The sequence below is a fragment of the Canis lupus genome, chromosome 3 (genome assembly GCF_003254725.2).
Source record: "Canis lupus dingo isolate Sandy chromosome 3, ASM325472v2, whole genome shotgun sequence".
In the NCBI taxonomy this organism is placed as follows: domain Eukaryota; kingdom Metazoa; phylum Chordata; class Mammalia; order Carnivora; family Canidae; genus Canis; species Canis lupus.
In genome coordinates, this window is record NC_064245.1 from 41,011,923 (window position 1) to 41,032,299 (window position 20,377).

The window sequence follows — 20,377 nt, forward strand, 5'->3', positions numbered from 1 at the left end:
GGGCTGTACACCTAGCTGCCACATGCAGACAATAATGCCCAAAGAATCAAGTCTTTGCCCAAAGACTGCTACGTCTTTTTGTGAGTGTGAATATTGTGTGTGTATTTTTCTCTCTAGATTTCGGAATTAATAGTCTAACACCTATATAATGTACATTACATTCTCTTATAATTTTAAAAATGCCTCCACATTTGTGGCTTATAATTCCTTTATAAAATCAAATCTATTTATTTAAAACCTCATATTAATGTAGCACACGATACAAAACTGCACAGAAACAAAAATTTAAAAGATCAAGGATTTAGCATAAAGTGAATATCCATATAACCATTAGACAAGGAAAAAGAATACTGCCAAAACCCTGAAAGTCTCTAACAACAGACCCTCCAAAACATTCCTATTGTCCCAAAATAACCAGTACCATGACTACTACAGTGACTTTTCTTTATCTTTTTATCACCTATCTACACATGCATCCTTAACACTATAATTTTATTCAGCTGTTTTTCAAGCTTTATTTAGTTCAATAGAATCATATAGGCATCCACTGTCTTTCATTCATCATAATTTGGTGAAATTCAGCCACTCTGTTAATTAATGCTGTAGTTTCTTCCTTTTTGTTGCAGTATAGTATTCCTTTATATAATAAATTATCACTTATTTCATTGTTGACAGAAATTTGGATTATTTCTAGATGTTGGCTACAACAAATAATGCCAGGCACATTCCTTTACATAACTCTTGGTGCTCATGGTACACACATGCATTTCTCTACAGTATGTAAAGATGAATAAAAATGGTGGGTTGCAGAATACATATATATACAACTTTAATGGATAATGTCAAAATGGCTACACCAATTTGAATTACCATCATCAGTGAATGAGAGTTTGGATGTTCCCATAGGCATATCAACCCTTGGTATTATGCCTGTTCTGCTTTAACCATTCTGGTAGGTGTATAATGCTTTCTGTGGTTTTAATTTTGCTTTTCCTTGGTTACTGAAATTGAGCATCTTGTCACATGTTTACTGATAACTTCTTCTGTGAAGTATCTATGTTCTAATGCACATTTTCAAAAATCAGATTTTCTTTTTCATGATGATCTGTACATATTCTTCATAAAAAGCCTTCTGTTTATAGTCTACATTTTTCTACTCTGTCTGCCTTTTCATTCTCTTCATAGTGCTTCTGATGAACAAAGTGTCCTAATTTTACACAAGCAAATCAATCTTTCTTTAATGGTTAGGCTTCCTTTGGTTTCCTACTTACATGTCTTTCCTACCCTCAGTTTGCTCAATGCTTAAAAACCCCAAAGATCTTTCTGCTTTCACGATTAGATGGGCCTGAAACATCCTATCTTTTGGCAAGAAGACTCAATAAAAATTAAAATAAGAGTAAGACCAATGGAGGGCTCATCTATAAAAAATATTATGCCTTTGAAAATTACAGTATCAGTAAAGGTTAAGTGAAACTATCCATAAGTGGCTCATGACAATTCCTAATTCCTAAACCTAGACTGACAAAAAAAATAATACGTTATTATACAGAATATGTATTAAAAATTTATTTTAAACAAGTACCTTTGGATATTAATTGCTAGCTGAAATATTTTGTCTCCAGAGAGCTTATCTCCATGATTAAATTCTCTGAAATCTGTTGATACTTTTTTTTTTGGCCCAGCATATGTGGACAATTTTCAGGTTTTTTGTACACAAAGAACATTTTTTTAAATACAAAAGAACACAGATACTAGAAATGTTTATTCTGTCCTCTAAGTGTGGATGAGCACACACTAATTTCAAGAAGGCGGATGGTGCAAATATTGGATGTAACTACTGCAAGGGGCTATTAACCTCTGATTCATTCTACCGTTATGGTTCAGCCTTCTAGGGGCTCGACACACAGTGAAAGGAGCACACTGGACCCTCCCCTTAACTTCCCCTCTCCATCCCCCTAGGCCCCTGCGGCTATCATACTCTACCGTGGAAGTGGCAAACTCCACCTGAGGAAAAGCAGTCATAGATACTGGGCCCACCCTCTTTGAGGCTCTGTCTCAATTATTGCCTGCATCTTGAGCCAGAAATCCTTCATTCTCTTGTTAGTTTCTCAAAAGCTTTCAAGCAGATTTTTAAAATATTTTGCCTAGCATTTCTAGGTGTCTTCAGTGGAAGGGCTGGTCTCACTGACCAGATCTGCTATTACTACAGCACAAGCCTAATTGTCTTGCTTGTCTTTTTTTAAACCTCAATTTTAATTTCATTTATGGAAGTTTTCATTATTCAAAAACTTTTCTATGTATCATCTTAAGATCAGAAGCAAGATTTCTCAAAATGTTTTACATGATACTAATTATGAAAGATGCTTTTCCACGAAGAAAAAAAATAAGGGTTCTATTACAAAATCACTTTGTGTAGCCATATGTTATATACTAAGTTTAATGATTCACAAAATAGATTAGCATTTTAAAGGCTCCCTTAAGTTCTACAGTGAAGAAACCTGTTTAGTTTTGTTTAACGCAAGGTTTACCAAATATAGAAAAATCCTTCTCACACAGTTCTAAGAAACATATCTTGAAAAATATAGGTTAGAAATCATACTGATAACTTTTGATTTTTTTTCCTAAATTTCTCTGGGAATTTTAACTGCTTGATCTTTTCATTCATAAAGACTATGTTTGGGTAATAATTATGAGTTTAAACTATTTTTTCCAAACTACTAAACCAAAATGGCACCATTGTTGAAATGTGCTAATATATTATCTGACTCTTCCCCACAAAAATAACATTTCTTTTTTTTTTTTAATTTTTATTTATTTATGATAGTCACAGAGAGGGAGAGGCAGAGACACAGGCAGAGGGAGAAGCAGGCTCCATGCACCGGGAGCCCGATGTGGGATTCGATCCCGGGTCTCCAGGATCGCGCCCTGGGCCAAAGGCAGGCGCCAAACCGCTGCGCCACCCAGGGATCCCAAAAATAACATTTCTAAAATGCCTGTGACAGATCATTTATTTTAGGGAAAATTTATAGCAAGAAACACTTTCAACCCATGTATGCTCTAAGAATGCACAGAAATAACTGCTTCTAGTTACTATCTGAATTAAGTGATATAAAAGGTCTATTCAGTTAAATCTAGATTCTGTTAAAAAGCAGTTAAAATGCACATGCCATTTAGAATATAATCCAAACAAGCAGAGTAAGTAGAATTCCACGTAGTATAGGCAAAATAGGCATATAGGAGTATGAACCAATGAAAAATCAGGACATCCAATCTTTATGTGTTACGAGATGCTGAGTCATGCCCTAAGAAGCAGGATTTATCTCTGTGTATACAAAATAATGGAAATAGACTTTTAAATAACTCGCTAACGGGGCGCCTGGATGGCTCAGTTAAACATCTGCCTTCAGGTCAGGTCATGATCTTGGGGTCCTGGAATCAAGTCCCGTGTCTGGCTCTCTGTTCAGCAGGTCAGCAAGGAGTCTGCTTAACTCTCTCTCTCCCTCTGCTCCCCCGCCGCAATAAATAAATAAAATCTTTAAATATATAAGTAACTCACTAAGCACTTAAAACATATTAATACTTAGTTGAATGTTAAGTTTTAAAAGAAACTCATGTTCACTAATCATGATTATTAACACTATTTACACTAAACACATTAAAGTGATTGCCTATGATGGGGGAGGGAAGACATGGAAGTGGAACTGAGATATAAAAAGGATTGATGCACAGCATACTGAGATGCTTTGTGTAAACTTAATGCATCATGATGTACCATGATCCAAGGGGTATGACTATGTAGCCCTCTAAACATGAGGTTTCCAGAAAGGGAGAGGAGGCTTATAAAAAAAAAAGAAAAAGAAAATGAATCAAAAGAACAAAACAAACAGGGTTACACACAGAAAGTCAAATCAGGTTGATGACAAAGTCTGAGTTTCGAATTATCAAAGTCAACACCAAAAATCAAGCAGCAGAGACAAAGTCTAGATTTACAGTTGCATGGCAGATAAGAGCAGTGAAAAAGTTTTTAGGAAGTGTACAAAGTACAAGAAAAAATAAATGAGAATTGAAACACTTCTCTGACAGGGGGAAGAACTGTGTTTATGATATGTCAGAAGGATAAAAAAAAAAAAGTAAAGGCAAGAGGAAAATGTATTAGAAATCTTCAAAGGGTTATGGCAAGAGGAAAATGTATTAGAAATCTTCAAAGGGTTATATTCCATTAAATAAAACTAATTTTGTAAATAAACCAAGAGGTAGTTACAATTAACATTAAATGAAATAGAAATTTTTGATTCTATCCTTAACCAGGCTAGGAAGTAGAAGGAAAAGTAAGATGGACAGTACTGGGGGCGGAGGTGGGGAATAAAAGCATAAGGGAAAATTTAACACCAAAAGAGTATGTATATGGGAATGCAAATAACTAAAATGGAGCTGAAATAAACTATAAATACTTGGAAATACACATACAAGTATAGCAGCCCTAATGTATAATTATTAAGACCATTATGAATTTTTCCACAATTATGTTTTAAAAAATCCTACAATGAGTCTTATATATTTAATTCCATTAAAACAGCAATTAATACAATGGCAGACATAATTAGGCATTTATTCTACTTTAGGTCATTATGGTTTATAACTTGTCTCAGCAATTATCTGTTTCTTTCTCATCACTTTAGTATATGCGCTGCCAAGCAAGCACGTCTTTCTCATCACTTGAATTTATTCAATCATCTCTACAATTTTCTTGAGGCAGAAGCTCCTCACATTTTTATAGAATGAATAAGTTGAATAGATTAAATTATGAATTTTTCTTAAAAGTGATCTGTGTTCAGAGGTCTCCAGGAATACACAATAGCTAAAAGCAGGGAGGAAATTCCTGCCCTTGTTTTCAGATAACAATGATGACAATTGTGCTTATCACAGATTAAGAGACTAAGACCACTTAATGTGATGATAATCCAAAGGAATACAGTTACTCTTATAACTCTTTCACATATATACCATAATTTTTGATGTTCAGTTTATAATCTATCTTTGCCAGCACTTCAAGGTTGGGCAGACCTTGTGTTTAAACTGGCTAGTCATCTTTAGAAAGGATCCCAAAGTAAAAACAAATAAACAAAAACAAAGACACCCAATTTGGCTGTAACAAAATGTGAATGTTCTACATGTGGCCAACAAAACAGATCTTTTGAAGACAAACTTCTCAACAATCTTTGCAGCTCTAGAAGTAGGCCCACCATATCTCTGTATTGCAACCTCTCTATAAAAACATTTCATGCTATTAGAAGATGTATCAGTCTGCTAACAATGTAACTTTGGTGAGAATAGATGATACAGAAAGCTTCTTCCTTAAGAAACTGGCTTGATGTACAAACCATATTAAGACAATTTTAACTTTAGCAAAGAACAATAACCGCTATTAACCGCTATAAAGGAGGCACTCAAAGCCAAGGTGTAAAAAACAGCAGGACTGTTATTAAAAAATGGTAAGTATTAGTAAAAGTATCCCTCAGAGGAAAATTAAGTTTACAAAGGGACACATCTACTCTGGTCATATATCCATTTTTTCCTCTTCATTTGGTAAAAGGCCTTATTTGAGGGACAATATTCCTTCGATCTCATAGGATAGATGCCTACAAAGTGAAACAGAAGTAATTTCACGTACCCACTGGGCTGCTTCCAGCTCCATTTGGCACTGTGAGGTCTGAAGTGCTCAACATCCCACCTAAAAACATTACAGAGAGAAAAGAAGGTAAATAATGAATATGAATGGGTTCTCTTTATCTGAATGAAGTAATCCGCACTCCTCTCCTGAAAAACAAAAACTAGCCTAGACTGAATTTGCATTACTGTGTAATATGATATAGTTAAACATACATATAAAAGCTCACCTATCAAGCTCTGAATGCATATGCCTTCCGGTATCAATATCAAATCATATATATTGATAAGAATGGGGGCAGTGCTAATGGAGTACTATTAAATTTAGGACTTAGAGGAGAGAAGACACTGCATTACAAAGAGTAAAGCCATAAATGCACTGCAAATTTCTGGATTAATGAACTTTAACTCCTGGCAGGTACATCTATTTTCTGTATTTTTCACATGAGTGAGTCACACCGAAACTTTAAATCTTTGCTCATGATATCCTAATTAAATTTTTTGTCTGTCAAAGTATGGCTTTCCCATCATAAGGAAACTTACAGATGACAGATTCTGTACATCATTCCACCATGCCTGAGAGGAAGCTAAAGTACCACAGCGAATCCTCAAAAATATTCTTTAAAATGGAGCCAATTATGTAGCAGTGACTCTTGCTCATCAAAGACAGAATCTTAAAGAGTAGCAAAATAAGAAACTGCTTATATTAGCAATTATTTTTTCCACCCTTTTATTAAAGAACCAGCAGAACGGATATATACAGAATCACTACCTACCTGCACTACCAGTACTTGGTGGTCTCTGAGGAACTCCAGGGGATACATTTCTATGTAATGTGGCTTGAGGTGGAGACAGCATGCTTGAATCTGCCAATGTTGAGCTGGCTGCCAAAGATGGGGACACAAGGGAACTCCCTGGATTAGTGTAGGACAAAGCATTAGGGCTGGTCACAGGGACTGTGACAGACATTGAGAAGTTTTGAGGTGGCAAACCAGGCTGTAAATAAAGAACAAGGAAAAAAAAAAAACCTGTTAGTTTCATTTTCATCTATATTAAATGTGATAACTTATGAACTTTAATTTGATTAGGTAACTCTGGTTATTAAAAGTAGAGGATGGGGATAGTTTCTTACTAAAATTGGCAGATTTAAGCTGCTTTCTTTAGAATTATATTTTAACATGAGTATGTTTGACATGAACCTTTTCAATTTTCATTTTTACATATTAATACATATATATTACTATAATGTATATATTTCAAATATTCAGAGATGAAAATTAGATGTCAGAACCTGATATTAGTGTTGTCAGATTTAGATATTACAAAATATATTATTGTTACCTACTAAGCATAAAATTAGCACTCTAATAATCCAAACATTACATTTCTATTGAGAGATTACAAATATAACAAAAGGGGAAAAATATGTACACAAATTATAAATTTAATACACCAAATATGGGACATTTTAAGTAAGCCCTGGTTTAATTGACTGACATTCTTCATGAACAAAACTAAAAAAAATATCAAGTTGTATATACACGACACAATGCAATCTGAGTATAATGAAAATGCAAAGAAACAATCTAAACAATAAAATTAACCATTGACAACCTATTTTTAAATTGTATGAAGATTAAATTACAATTATAAATGCTATCTTACTTCCCTCCTAAATATCTCATACCCCTTTAAAATAGTATTTTCTATCTCTTCTTGTATTTCTTCCACAGAACACATGCAATATGCTTATTAATATGAAAATAACACTTCTCTTTGTAATATCTCCATCATAAAGAAAGAAAAAAGCTTTCCTCTCCCCACATTTTAAAACAGTGATTGCAAAGAGTGGTAACACTGCTAATTCAAAGTTGGAAGAATATGGTTTATGTACTCTCTTCAACAGTAGTTTATTTTAGAAAGAAAATTTAATTTATTAACATATAAAACAATGACTATATGATAAAAATGTTTTCAAAGGTAAAGCAATTTTATTTACATGATATTTTTGCAGCTTAACATTAACTACAAAGTTACCAACATCCGTGTGAGGTCAGAAGGGATTTTATTTAGTTTGCTATTGTTTTGGGATTATTTTTTAAAAATAATAAAGGTATTAGCACAAAAATACTTCCTTAAATCTATTTTTCATGAGCTTCTAATAGTAAAGGATTACTTTGGAGAAATAATCCATGATGTATGGCACAGTTTTTAAGAGAATTAATTCTGACCATGAAATAAATATCAGCATTGGAACCAATTTGTTCCATGAAGCTTGCAAGACATATATAGCATTAGAAAATCAGATCCAGAATAGCTGTTTTAAGCAATTCTTGGCCAATGAACTTCCCATGAGAACTCTTTGATGAACTCAAAAAAGTACTGGTTTTCATGACAGTTAGATGTTTGAGCATAGGAAAATTTTAAACCAACTATTTGTTTTGCAACCAATTTAAGAACATTGATTTCTTAAATAAATATCAAGCCAAGGGGCTCTTCCTCAATACCTATGTGTAAGAAAATAATAGGAGTTTGGAGGTTATTTTGCCAAATAGTTTGGGACACTTACAAAGAACCAAAGAGTAAGCTACTACTATTACAGCCACTATACAATAATAACTAAACATAATTGTGAAACACCAAATTTTGTATAAATCTAACCAATTTATATTTTATAGTCTCAAGATCTATTTACATACATGTAATACTTCCTAAAAGCCATGAGAGGGAAAGGGAAATCCTATATGCACCCTATATATTTACAATCATGGAAATTTAGAGCTAGCAGGGACCTTAAAAATTATGTAAGTCAATTCATTCACTTTCCATAGGAATAATACTGGAATCCAGGAAGGGCTTATGTGCCCTATCCAAAGGTACAGGATACAGTAAGTAGAACTTGGAATAGGATGTTTTCTCTTCACTTTCATGTTTAAGACACTGAACGTGTATTATTATTAGATTGCCAACAAATTTATTTTGAAATTCTATAAATCCAAAAAAAAGACTAATGAAATTTTCTCCCCTTCTACTTATTAGTATTATCACCCACTGTGAAAATAAACAAGAAGTGTAGCCAATCTCTTCATGCACAAGATAAAAGCACAAACCATACTTTAGTACTCACTGCGATTTTATGATTCCGCATCATATTATCAAATTCCTCATTAATTTTTTTATATTTTTCTTCTGTATGTGGAGTTAGCACATATGAAGTATCAGGGTCTGGGCTGTCGCACCCTCTGTGTTCCTTCTTGTTCAGAGCCTATATAATGAAGTTAACAAAAAGGATCAACAAATAAAAAGTAGAGGTAAAATAAAAGTACTTACAGGGCCTCGTTTGAAAATAAAATCACTATCTTCATTTAGTTTGCTGAATCTGTCCTCCGAGAGTGGACTGTGCTCAAAGTAATCGTCAGCATCAGGGCTCTCACAACCATTAAGGCCTTTCTTTCTTAAAGTCTGAAATACAATTGGAAAATTCACACACAAATGATACTAACTTGCCATGAGTTTTTTTGTTAAATTTATTAAGAGAGCACAGACTGAATGAACGGAGTTATTACAAGAGCCACTGAAATGATTTTAAATGATCACAAATGTACTCTAATCCTTCAAATAAGGTAAACTTTAGACACAAAAAAAATTAATGTTCCCCTTGTACATTAAGAAAAAAAGGAATGTTTACTTATTTGGCTTATTTCTTCCCAAACTTCCTAGAGAATATACTAAATTACTCACACCTCTGACAGTTATAACCTGAATCTGATTACAGCTTGATCAACATATCTGATAGGGCCAATGAGTGTGAGAACTGATATAGAAATGTATCAAAATGATGTTCTGGGAAGCTATCATAGTACCTTTACAAAATGAACATTTCAGCAACTTCATCTATTGAAACTGCTTTTCACCTGAGTTTATCCTAGCCACCAGAAAGAACTGGCACCATATCTGAATAACTTTATTCCTAATTTGTCCTTAAATACTATCCTTTTCCTACTAACTGGGAAGCATAAAAACTCAAATACTTATTTACATATGATAGTAATGACTCTTTCCTATGTAGAATGTACATAATATTATGACTTTATTAGTGACACTGAACATGTATTATAAGATTGCAACAAATTTATTTTGAAGTTCTATAAAACCAAAAGAAAGAAAAACTAATGAAAATTTCCCCCTTTTACTTCTTTCCAGTATTTTTAATAAAACATTCAGCATGTATCTTTTTCCCCCTTTGCTTTCTCTTTCTATAGAGCTTTGTCAGTTGATCTAATCCACTGAACTTTCTGGAGAACTTTCTTGAGTGTAACAAAAGTACCTCCTAGACCATATGTTCACTTTTTTTCCTTCTTACTTTGGGGTAAAAGTATAATGAACGGTTGGCTTTCTGTTTTTTTATATTTTTCATTAAAATCACCATGAAATGACTTGTCCAATATTTAGAAGAGTAACCTTAAAACCAGGGGCTTAACAATCTGTGGAATATTAACTTATTTGCAGAATGTCTACATTTTTAAAAACCTTGATGGATCTTTTTAAAAAGAATTAGAGTTCAACAGCTCAAATAGCTTTGGGACTTATTGATTTTCTAGCTAACCACTGAGCATACTAACTAACAAAGTAAGTAAACTAACAAAGTAAACTAACAAAGTTTATTTAATTGGAAAACAAAGTTTGATCAATAGATTAGTACTATATAAGTATGTTAACTTATATTAATATATTAAATGATTAATTTAGATTTAAGATATACTTTTAATTAATTCATAATAATAAATCTTGGTATCCTTTAAAATATGATTTACAATCATTATGAATGCTTATTTCATATCTTTTTCCCCTAAAAGAATGTAAACACACAATAGATTCAGATTTGAGAATTTTTTTCTTAGTTTCTCTAAAGTCAAATTATTTTTAAAATCACTTTAGTCTATTTGATTTTTTTGTGTTTAAAGAATCATAAGAGGGATCCCTGGGTGGCGCAGCGGTTTGGCGCCTGCCTTTGGCCCAGGGCGCGATCCTGGAGACCTGGGATCGAATCCCACATCGGGCTCCCGGTGCTTGGAGCCTGCTTCTCCCTCTGCCTGTGTCTCTGCCTCTCTCTTTCTCTCCGTGTGACTATCATGAATAAATAAATTTAAAAAGAAAAAAAAATTAAAGAATCATAAGAAATCCTAAGTACAGATATGTTAACTTCTCAAATTACTTGGCATTCACTAGGAATCCTACATACAACACACCTGAAACCATCACCATAATACAATCACTAAACATAAGCATAAAGCAAACACTACACCTACTTCCCCAACACTGGCACTATGGCTCTAAGTTCCTTGGATCTAACTAATGACATAAACTTTTATGTGTACTTAGCCATAAAAGGTTCTGTTATTTAGAACTAAAGGATGGAGACATGTATTCTCCCCTGTTCATGGCAGCAAGTTCTGCTTGCCAAAACTCTGCAAGTTGCTATCAGCAATGAAGACGTTAACACTCAGAATACTGGAACACAATGAACTCTTATAACCTACACAGCCCTAGAAACAAAACAAATATAGTAAGTGCCTAACAAAGATTTCATCATGAACTTGTTGACTTATTCTAGCCTGAAATCTCTAGGTATTTTTCCATCCTATTCACATATTTTAAGACTAGGAAAATCGTAGTCGTGTTCTTCCACTAACAGCAACCACTAAGTATGTATCTCCTTTTAAATTACTGAACAAAAAGAATATGACCTTCTAAGTAATTACACAAAATTTTTATTCTACAACAACAGGGTTAACCCTACTTGTACTCATTGAGGAAGAACAGTGCTCTGGCATCTCCAGCTCTGCAAGTCTTCACTTCAGATGGGGTTCCTGTCATTGTGAGGGAATTTAAGAGGCTCTATCAGCTCTGGAGATAACAAGCCCATGTACCTCCACTGGATATCCAACTGTTCTTCTTATCACCAGAACACGAAGAGTTGTTGTTGAGGACCCAACTACCATAAAAAGACTTTTTCTGTCTTCTTTATCGTTACCACATAGCTTAATAGTAAAAGCTTCTCCTGTGTCACAGGTACTAACAAATGGAATGCTGCAATCTATTAACAAGGCTAGGTGAGGCATGAAAGAAACAATCTAGCTTCAGTTTTGTTTTGTTTTTTTTTACATGCTTCAAGTTAGCCACAATAAAAACACTTGTTCAATGAAGAAAACACAGTCTGAAAGGCTACCATTTTGAGGAATCTGCTTTTAAGTAGATTCCTTAAGGGTACAGGGTACTAGCACAGTACACAGTCTATGCTATTAGTGATGATTATAATGTTCCATTCTGAAGTAAACAGCACCTCAAAAGTACTTTACTCTTGTACATGCAATTGAAAGTTTTCACAGTGACATGGCAAACTTAAGGGGAAAGCTCAATTGTGCCAAAATACTTTCAAATTTCAGGGCTATGTATCATGTAAGTTGACTAAGTTGATTTTCTTAAATAATTAAATTATGAATTTAAGCTACCTTGACACAAACTGTTCTATGTTCTTTTGTACCAGTATTCCAAACATGTTTAATGATTCCAACTGCAAAGATTACTTAAATGAAATCCTAAAATGAATGCACCCACAATTTTCATCAGTGTATCTATAAAAAACAGAAATTTTATTTTTGGAGGGTCAGCTAAGCACCTTTAAAAAAGAAACATTTCTACTTCTCATAATAAAGTTAAACTGTGTTAGGAGTTTAATGTTTTTATATTTTCATTAAATATTTCCATATTTTGGGCCAATTCAGTCAGGTACTTTTTGCATACTTTATGGTATAAAATGTAAGTTTTAAATAATCAATGAACTTGGCTAACATTCACCTTCAGCATTAGTTATGTAAAGATAGATTTTGAAAGATTTTTAAATGGATCAAAATACAATTCCAAAGTGTCTTTCTGGAAAACTATGTATTGTTTAGGGTACATTCTTCCAAGTCAATCCGATTCTATGGGGTTTGTGCCTTTGAGCTATTTTATAACTCTGTAGAGGTAGAATTTATTTTGTTGAAACTGAGAGTAATGGAAATAATTAGTGTTTGTAGACATGTAAATAAATGCCAGCTGCTGGAGGTTCAATTGACTTCTGTCCTTACTACGGAAGAGGTCAGGTTCTTTTTGCCTCTATGAAGCAAATGTATTTTGCCTTCCTGATAGGCTTATATATTTGTCTAATCTTAGGATTTACCTATTAACTACCTATAACATTCTTTTCCAGTTCCCTCAGTCACTAATGAGTTAAAATCTTTGATTCATGTTCATTTTATATCTGAGAGTCATGACTTAACCTTTTTTGAAGATTATTGTTTAACAGTTATGAGAATAAAATTACCCTTAACTAATGATTCATAGTAAATGTAAACTCAGGGTAAGAGAGCTTCATAGTACCTCTTGTTAGGACTTAGTATTAGACTGAGTATTGGCTTTTAAAAGAAAAAACTCATGTGTTGTTAAATTTTTTGAAAATATTTGGTCAAATGATTAATGATCTGTATTAATTTATCATACTTTCAAAAATTAAAGATATATAATCAGAGAAGGCTTGTGACTTGTCAGTACTCTTCAAGAAATAAAAGAGAATAATCCTTAATTTTGGTGACAATTCATAAATTAAATGCTATTCCTATCACAGTATTGAGAGTACGAAGGTCTAAACCTGCAAACCCATGATCTCCTGATGCAGGGTCCTCTCCATCTGAAGCAACTGAGCTCTAAGGTGAAATTCAATCTGGTGGAAGGAGAGTGGGTAGTGTTTTACCTTTACGAATTTCCAAGGGAAAAGGTATGCCTATATCGCAGGATATAGGAGAGGACCTGGAGATGCCCAAATAAAAGAGAAGGTTTTGTTTTCCTTTGTTATTAAATGAGTTTTAGCTTAATGAAGAGGAACTTAAAACCTCCTGTCTACTGATTAAAGACCCCATCAATAGGAAGGCTCTGAAATTTAAAAATTTTTATAACAATTTAAGGAAAAAACAATGAAAACTATATCCTGGCTATAACTTTCATTCAGGTTTTATCTACCTTTGTTCTTTAACTAGGCTATTTTACAACTCTGAAGGGATGGATGTTGACTAACTTGCAGAAAATGAATAGTAACTGCAAATAATTCCTATTTATAGAAATTGTTTCCTGTGGGATGTCATTGATTATCGCCTTGTGAACAGTGACCTGTTTTCTTGCATTTTTAAATTCACATCAGCATTCTTTAACTATTATTACGTGGTATTTTGAGTTCTTTGAACTGTGACATCTTATTGGTTCACTCATTACTTAAATAAAGTCTTTGATGCATGTTCATTTTATAGTTGTATGAGTAACAATTATGGTTTCTTTCACACATCTAATCTGAAATTTAGAAGACCGATAGTCCCAACTGCCTGTTGCACAATATCATGTGGATAGCTGGCTACTCTATCTCAATTTAACTAAAATGGAACTCATTATCTTTCATTAAATAGATCCCCTCTTCAGACTTAACCTTATCTAGTCAACACAGCAAGCAATCTTGCTGCTCATGCTTTGTTTTCTTCCCCACAATCACACGGAATACTAAATTTCATAGATTATTATTTCCACTGCCACCATAGTCAACACAGGCCTGTGCTGCCTTATGTCTATATGCTTATTATATCTCCCCCTTTTACTTTTCTCTCTTTTCTAATCTGCTCCATAAGCTGTTAGAGATTCCAGTCTCCTCAATGCCACTTCCTATTTGTCACATTTGTTTTAAATCTTAGGTGGCTATGATCTACAGCACTAGTCTCTAAAATTCAGATTATCTACCCCATCTGGAAACATATTTTATGTACAGCCTTCAACGTATGTGTATATTTTGCCATTTATATGCATAAATTAATCTTTTTAATATTAATTAAGTGCATTTTAGGGTAAAAAGAATTTCTATTATTTTCTTCCTGAACCCCAGCAGATTCTTTTATATACCTTACATCCTTCTTTTGAAATAACAGATATAGAATACAAAACCATAATTCCTTAGCCTACATGCAGGTCTCTAACAGCCTAGCTCCTATGTATCAGTTCCCTTGTTTGAAATCCTGCTCTTGTCCATATGACTCTTTCATAGCTTGCTGCGGCCTAATTTTAACCTCATCTTTCATGAAACTTTTCCCCCACTACTTACCTATGCTAAAATTTTAAGAGCACTTACTCTACAGAGAGAACATTTATTTAATATATATATATACATTGTATTTACCTATCTACTGTACCTTCAAGTAATCTATGAACTTTGAAATCAAAGAATGAATTCTAGATTGCTTTACATCTTCTGAGTCTACACAAGATGCTATACAGACATGAAATATGGATTTATTAATACTTGCAAGATAAAAAACATATAGTAAGAAGAATGAGATCAGGATGCTGTGACAAGTTACCTTTGAAGTCTTCTAAAACACAGCTATGAATTTGTTAAAATGTAAATAAGGCAATCTAAAGACATTAGTTTGTACTAGACTGATCTACAGAAGTTGTTGATATTTGCTTTTGAACTACAAAAATATAATTTTTTATGTATAATTTCTTAAATTCATACATATATTTAACTTACAACAGCCTATATTCTGAAAGCTGCTGGGAGATGCTCCAGTGGGCTTTTGGATAGAACTAGCAGGCAAGAAACATCTCTTACACTGAATGTGTCTAATTATTAACAACCAAAGGTTTTGATTCTGGATTTTATTTTGAGCCCAGCAGTCTTGGAGTACAAACTCCGTAATCTAAAAAAAAAAAAAACAAAAAAAACAGCCAAGCTTTTCTAGACTAAGGAAAATATCGTACCATCTATAAACAATACAACCCAGCATTTATATTAATGCTAATATAACCTTTTCTCCTACTGAGACAAAAGACTACATAACTGAAGCTTTTTTTAAATCTGGAAATTAGAGGGGAGGAGCAAGATGGCTGAAGAGTAGGGTCTCCAAATCACCTGTCTCCACCAAATTACCTAGAAAACCTTCAAATTATCCTGAAAATCTATCAATTCGGCCTGAGATTTAAAGAGAGACCAGCTGGAATGCAACAGTGAGAAGAGTTCGCGCTTCTATCAAGGTAGGAAGACGGGGAAAAAGAAATAAAGAAACAAAGGCCTCTAAGGGGGAGGGGCCCCGCGAGGAGCCGGGCTGAGGCCGGGGCGAGTGTCCCCAGGACAGGAGAGCCCCGTCCCGGAGACGCAGGAGCTGCACCGACCTTCCCGGGGGAAAGGGGCTCGCGGGGAGTTGGAACAGGACCCAGAAGGAAGGGGATGCCCTCGGGCTCCCCGGGTCAGTAACAGCAACTGCGCGCCCAGGAGAGTGCGCCGAGCTCCCTAAGGGTTGCAGCGCACGGCGGGACCCGGCGGGACCCGGAGCAGCTCGGAGGGGCTCGGGCGGCGGCTCCGCGGCCCCGGGAGCAGCTCGGAGGGGCTCGGGCAGAGGAAGAGGCTCCGTGCAGAGGGGGCTGCGCAGTTCCAGGAGCAGCTCGGAGGGGCTCGGGCGGCAGCTCCGCGGAGGGGGTTGCGCGGCGGCGGCCCGGGAGCGCGAATCCAACAGCGCAGGCCCCGGAGCACAGGGCGCCGGGACAGAGCCCAGGATCCGGCCTCCCCCCGGGACAGGCAGAGGCCGGGAGGGCCCAGGACAGCAAGGACGCTCCTTCCCCGAGCTGAGCAGATCAGCGGCCCCGCCCCGGAGCCTCCAGGCCCTGCAGACGGAGTTCCTGCCGGAGCTGAATCCAGGTTTCCAGACCTGGCCCCGCCACTGGCGCTGTTCCTCCTGCGGCCTCACGGGGTAAACAACCCCCACTGAGCCCTGCACCAGGCAGGGGCACAGCAGCTCCCCCAACTGCTAACACCTGAAAATCAGCACAACAGGCCCCTCCCCCAGAACACCAGCTAGACTGACAACTTCCAGGAGAAGCCAAGGGACTTAAAGTACACAGAATCAGAAGATACTCCCCGGTGGTTCTTTTTTGTTTGTTTGTTTTGCTTTTTGATTTGTTTCCTTCCCCCACCCCCTTTTTTTCTCCTTTCTTTTTCTTTCTCTTTTTCTTTTTTTTTTTTCGTTTTTTTTCTTCCCTTTTTTTTCTCTTTCTCTTTTCTTTCCTTCTTTCTCTCCTCTCTTTTTCTCTTCTTCCCAATACAACTTGCTTTTGGCCACTCTGCACTGAGCAAAATGACTAGAAGGAAAACCTCACCTCAAAAGAAAGAATCAGAAACAGTCCTCTCTCCCACAGAGTTACAAAATCTGGATTACAATTCTATGTCAGAAAGCCAATTCAGAAGCACTATTATACAGCTACTGGTGGCTCTAGAAAAAAGTATAAAGGACTCAAGAGACTTCATGACTGCAGAATTTAGAGCTAATCAGGCAGAAATTAAAAATCAATTGAATGAGATGCAACCCAAACTAGAAGTCCTAACGACGAGGGTTAACGAGGTGCGAGTGAGTGACATAGAAGACAAGTTGATAGCAAAGAGGGAAACTGAGGAAAAAAGAGACAAACAATTAAAAGACCATGAAGATAGATTAAGGGAAATAAACGACAGCCTGAGAAAGAAAAACCTACGTTTAATTGGGGTTCCCGAGGGCGCCGAAAGGGACAGAGGGCCAGAATATGTATTTGAACAAATTCTAGCTGAAAACTTTCCTAATCTGGGAAGGGAAACAGGCATTCAGATCCAGGAAATAGAGAGATCCCCCCCTAAAATCAATAAAAACCGTTCAACACCTCGACATTTAATAGTGAAGCTTGCAAATTCCAAAGATAAAGAGAAGATCCTTAAAGCAGCAAGAGACAAGAAATCCCTGACTTTTATGGGGAGGAGTATTAGGGTAACAGCAGACCTCTCCACAGAGACCTGGCAGGCCAGAAAGGGCTGGCAGGATATATTCAGGGTCCTAAATGAAAAGAACATGCAACCAAGAATACTTTATCCAGCAAGGCTCTCATTCAAAATGGAAGGAGAGATAAAGAGCTTCCAAGACAGGCAGGAACTAAAAGAATATGTGACCCTCCAAACCAGCTCTGCAAGAAATTTTAAGGGGGACTCTTAAAATTCCCCTTTAAGAAGAAGTTCAGTGGAACAGTCCACAAAAACAAGGACTGAATAGATATCATGATGACACTAAACTCATATCTCTCAATAGTAACTCTGAATGTGAACGGGCTTAATGACCCCATCAAAAGGCGCAGGGTTTCAGACTGGATAAAAAAAGCAGGACCCATCTATTTGCTGTCTACAAGAGACTCATTTTAGACAGAAGGACACCTACAGCCTGAAAATAAAAGGTTGGAGAACCATTTACCATTCGAATGGTCCTCAAAAGAAAGCAGGGGTAGCCATCCTTATATCAGATAAACTAAAATTTACCCCAAAGACTGTAGTGAGAGATGAAGAGGGACACTATATCATACTTAAAGGATCTATTCAACAAGAGGACTTAACAATCCTCAATATATATGCCCCGAATGTGGGAGCTGCCAAATATATCAATCAATTATTAACCAAAGTGAAGAAATACTTAGGTAATAATACACTTATACTTGGTGACTTCAATCTAGCTCTTTCTATACTCGATAGGTCTTCTAAGCACAACATCTCCAAAGAAACGAGAGCTTTAAATGATACACTGGACCAGATGGATTTCACAGATATCTACAGAACTTTACATCCAAACTCAACTGAATACACATTCTTCTCAAGTGCACATGGAACTTTCTCCAGAATAGACCACATATTGGGTCACAAATCGGGTCTGAACCGATACCAAAAGATTGGGATTGTCCCCTGCATATTCTCAGACCATAATGCCTTGAAATTAGAACTAAATCACAACAAGAAGTTTGGAAGGACCTCAAACACTTGGAGGTTAAGGACCATCCTGCTAAAAGATAAAAGGGTCAACCAGGAAATTAAGGAAGAATTAAAAAGATTCATGGAAACTAATGAGAATGAAGATACAACCATTCAAAATCTTTGGGATGCAGCAAAAGCAGTCCTAAGGGGGAAATACATCGCAATACAAGCATCCATTCAAAAACTGGAAAGAACTCAAATACAAAAGCTAACCTTACACATAAAGGAGCTAGAGAAAAAACAGCAAATAGATCCTACACCCAAGAGAAGAAGGGAGTTAATAAAGATTCGAGCAGAACTCAACGAAATCGAGACCAGAAGAACTGTGCAACAGATCAACAGAACCAGGAGTTGGTTCTTTGAAAGAATTAATAAGATAGATAAACCATTAGCCAGCCTTATTAAAAAGAAGAGAGAGAAGACTCAAATTAATAAAATCATGAATGAGAAAGGAGAGATCACTACCAACACCAAGGAAATACAAACGATTTTAAAAACATATTATGAACAGCTATACGCCAATAAATTAGGCAATCTAGAAGAAATGGACGCATTCCTGGAAAGCCACAAACTACCAAAACTGGAACAGGAAGAAATAGAAAACCTGAACAGGCCAATAACCAGGGAGGAAATTGAAGCAGTCATCAAAAACCTCCCAAGACACAAGAGTCCAGGGCCAGATGGCTTCCCAGGGGAATTCTATCAAACGTTTAAAGAAGAAACCATACCTATTCTCCTAAAGCTGTTTGGAAAGATAGAAAGAGATGGAGTACTTCCAAATTCGTTCTATGAGGCCAGCATCACCTTAATTCCAAAACCAAAGACCCCACCAAAAAGGAGAATTACAGACCAATATCCCTGATGAACATGGATGCAAAAATTCTCAACAAGATACTGGCCAATAGGTTCCAACAGTACATTAAGAAAATTATTCACCATGACCAAGTAGGATTTATCCCTGGGACACAAGGCTGGTTCAACACCCGTAAAACAATCAATGTGATTCATCATATCAGCAAGAGAAAAACCAAGAACCATATGATCCTCTCATTGGATGCAGAGAAAGCATTTGACAAAATACAGCATCCATTCCTGATCAAAACTCTTCAGAGTGTATCTCCCTCTTCGCCGATGACATGATACTCTACATAGAAAACCCAAAAGTCTCCACCCCAAGATTGCTAGAACTCATACAGCAATTCGGTAGCGTGGCAGGATACAAAATCAATGCCCAGAAGTCAGTGGCATTTCTATACACTAACAATGAGACTGAAGAAAGAGAAATTAAGGAGTCAATCCCATTTACAATTGCACCCAAAAGCATAAGATACCTAGGAATAAACCTAACCAAAGATGTAAAGGATCTATACCCTCAAAACTATAGAACACTTCTGAAAGAAATTGAGGAAGACACAAAGAGATGGAAAAATATTCCATGCTCATGGATTGGCAGAATTAATATTGTGAAAATGTCAATGTTACCCAGGGCAATATACAGGTTTAATGCAATCCCTATCAAAATACCATGGACTTTCTTCAGAGAGTTAGAACAAATTATTTTTAGATTTGTGTGGAATCAGAAAAGACCCCGAATAGCCAGGGGAATTTTAAAAAAGAAAACCATATCTGGGGGCATCACAATGCCAGATTTCAGGCTGTACTACAAAGCTGTGGTCATCAAGACAGTGTGGTACTGGCACAAAAACAGACACATATATCATTGGAACAGAATAGAGAATCCAGGAAGTGGACCCTGAACTTTATGGTCAACTAATATTCGATAAAGGAGGAAAGACTATCCATTGGAAGAAAGACAGT

At 35.9% G+C, this 20,377-nt stretch overlaps 1 protein-coding gene across 38 annotated transcripts in view; it reads right to left on the reverse strand.

Annotated features, from left to right (window-relative positions):
* The window catches only part of MEF2A (myocyte enhancer factor 2A), a 189,413-nt gene that overhangs the window by 50,197 nt on the left and 118,839 nt on the right, over window positions 1-20,377 (reverse strand). For 18 of the 38 annotated variants that reach the window (XR_007409794.1, XR_007409793.1, XM_035714765.2 and 15 more), the window contains 3 exons: window positions 8,783-8,932; window positions 6,444-6,663; window positions 5,672-5,731 (listed from right to left, as the gene is read on the reverse strand). Coding sequence is in view for 36 of the 38 variants with exons in the window: in XM_035714765.2 (XP_035570658.1) it covers window positions 5,672-5,731; window positions 6,444-6,663; window positions 8,783-8,932 (430 nt within the window). In the remaining 2 variants the exon portion in view is untranslated. Of the gene's footprint in view, window positions 1-5,671; window positions 5,732-6,443; window positions 6,664-8,782; window positions 8,933-8,997; window positions 9,130-20,377 lie in introns of all 38 variants that reach the window. The other 20 variants (XM_049108414.1, XM_035714766.2, XM_035714762.2 and 17 more) reach the window with 2 other exon arrangements.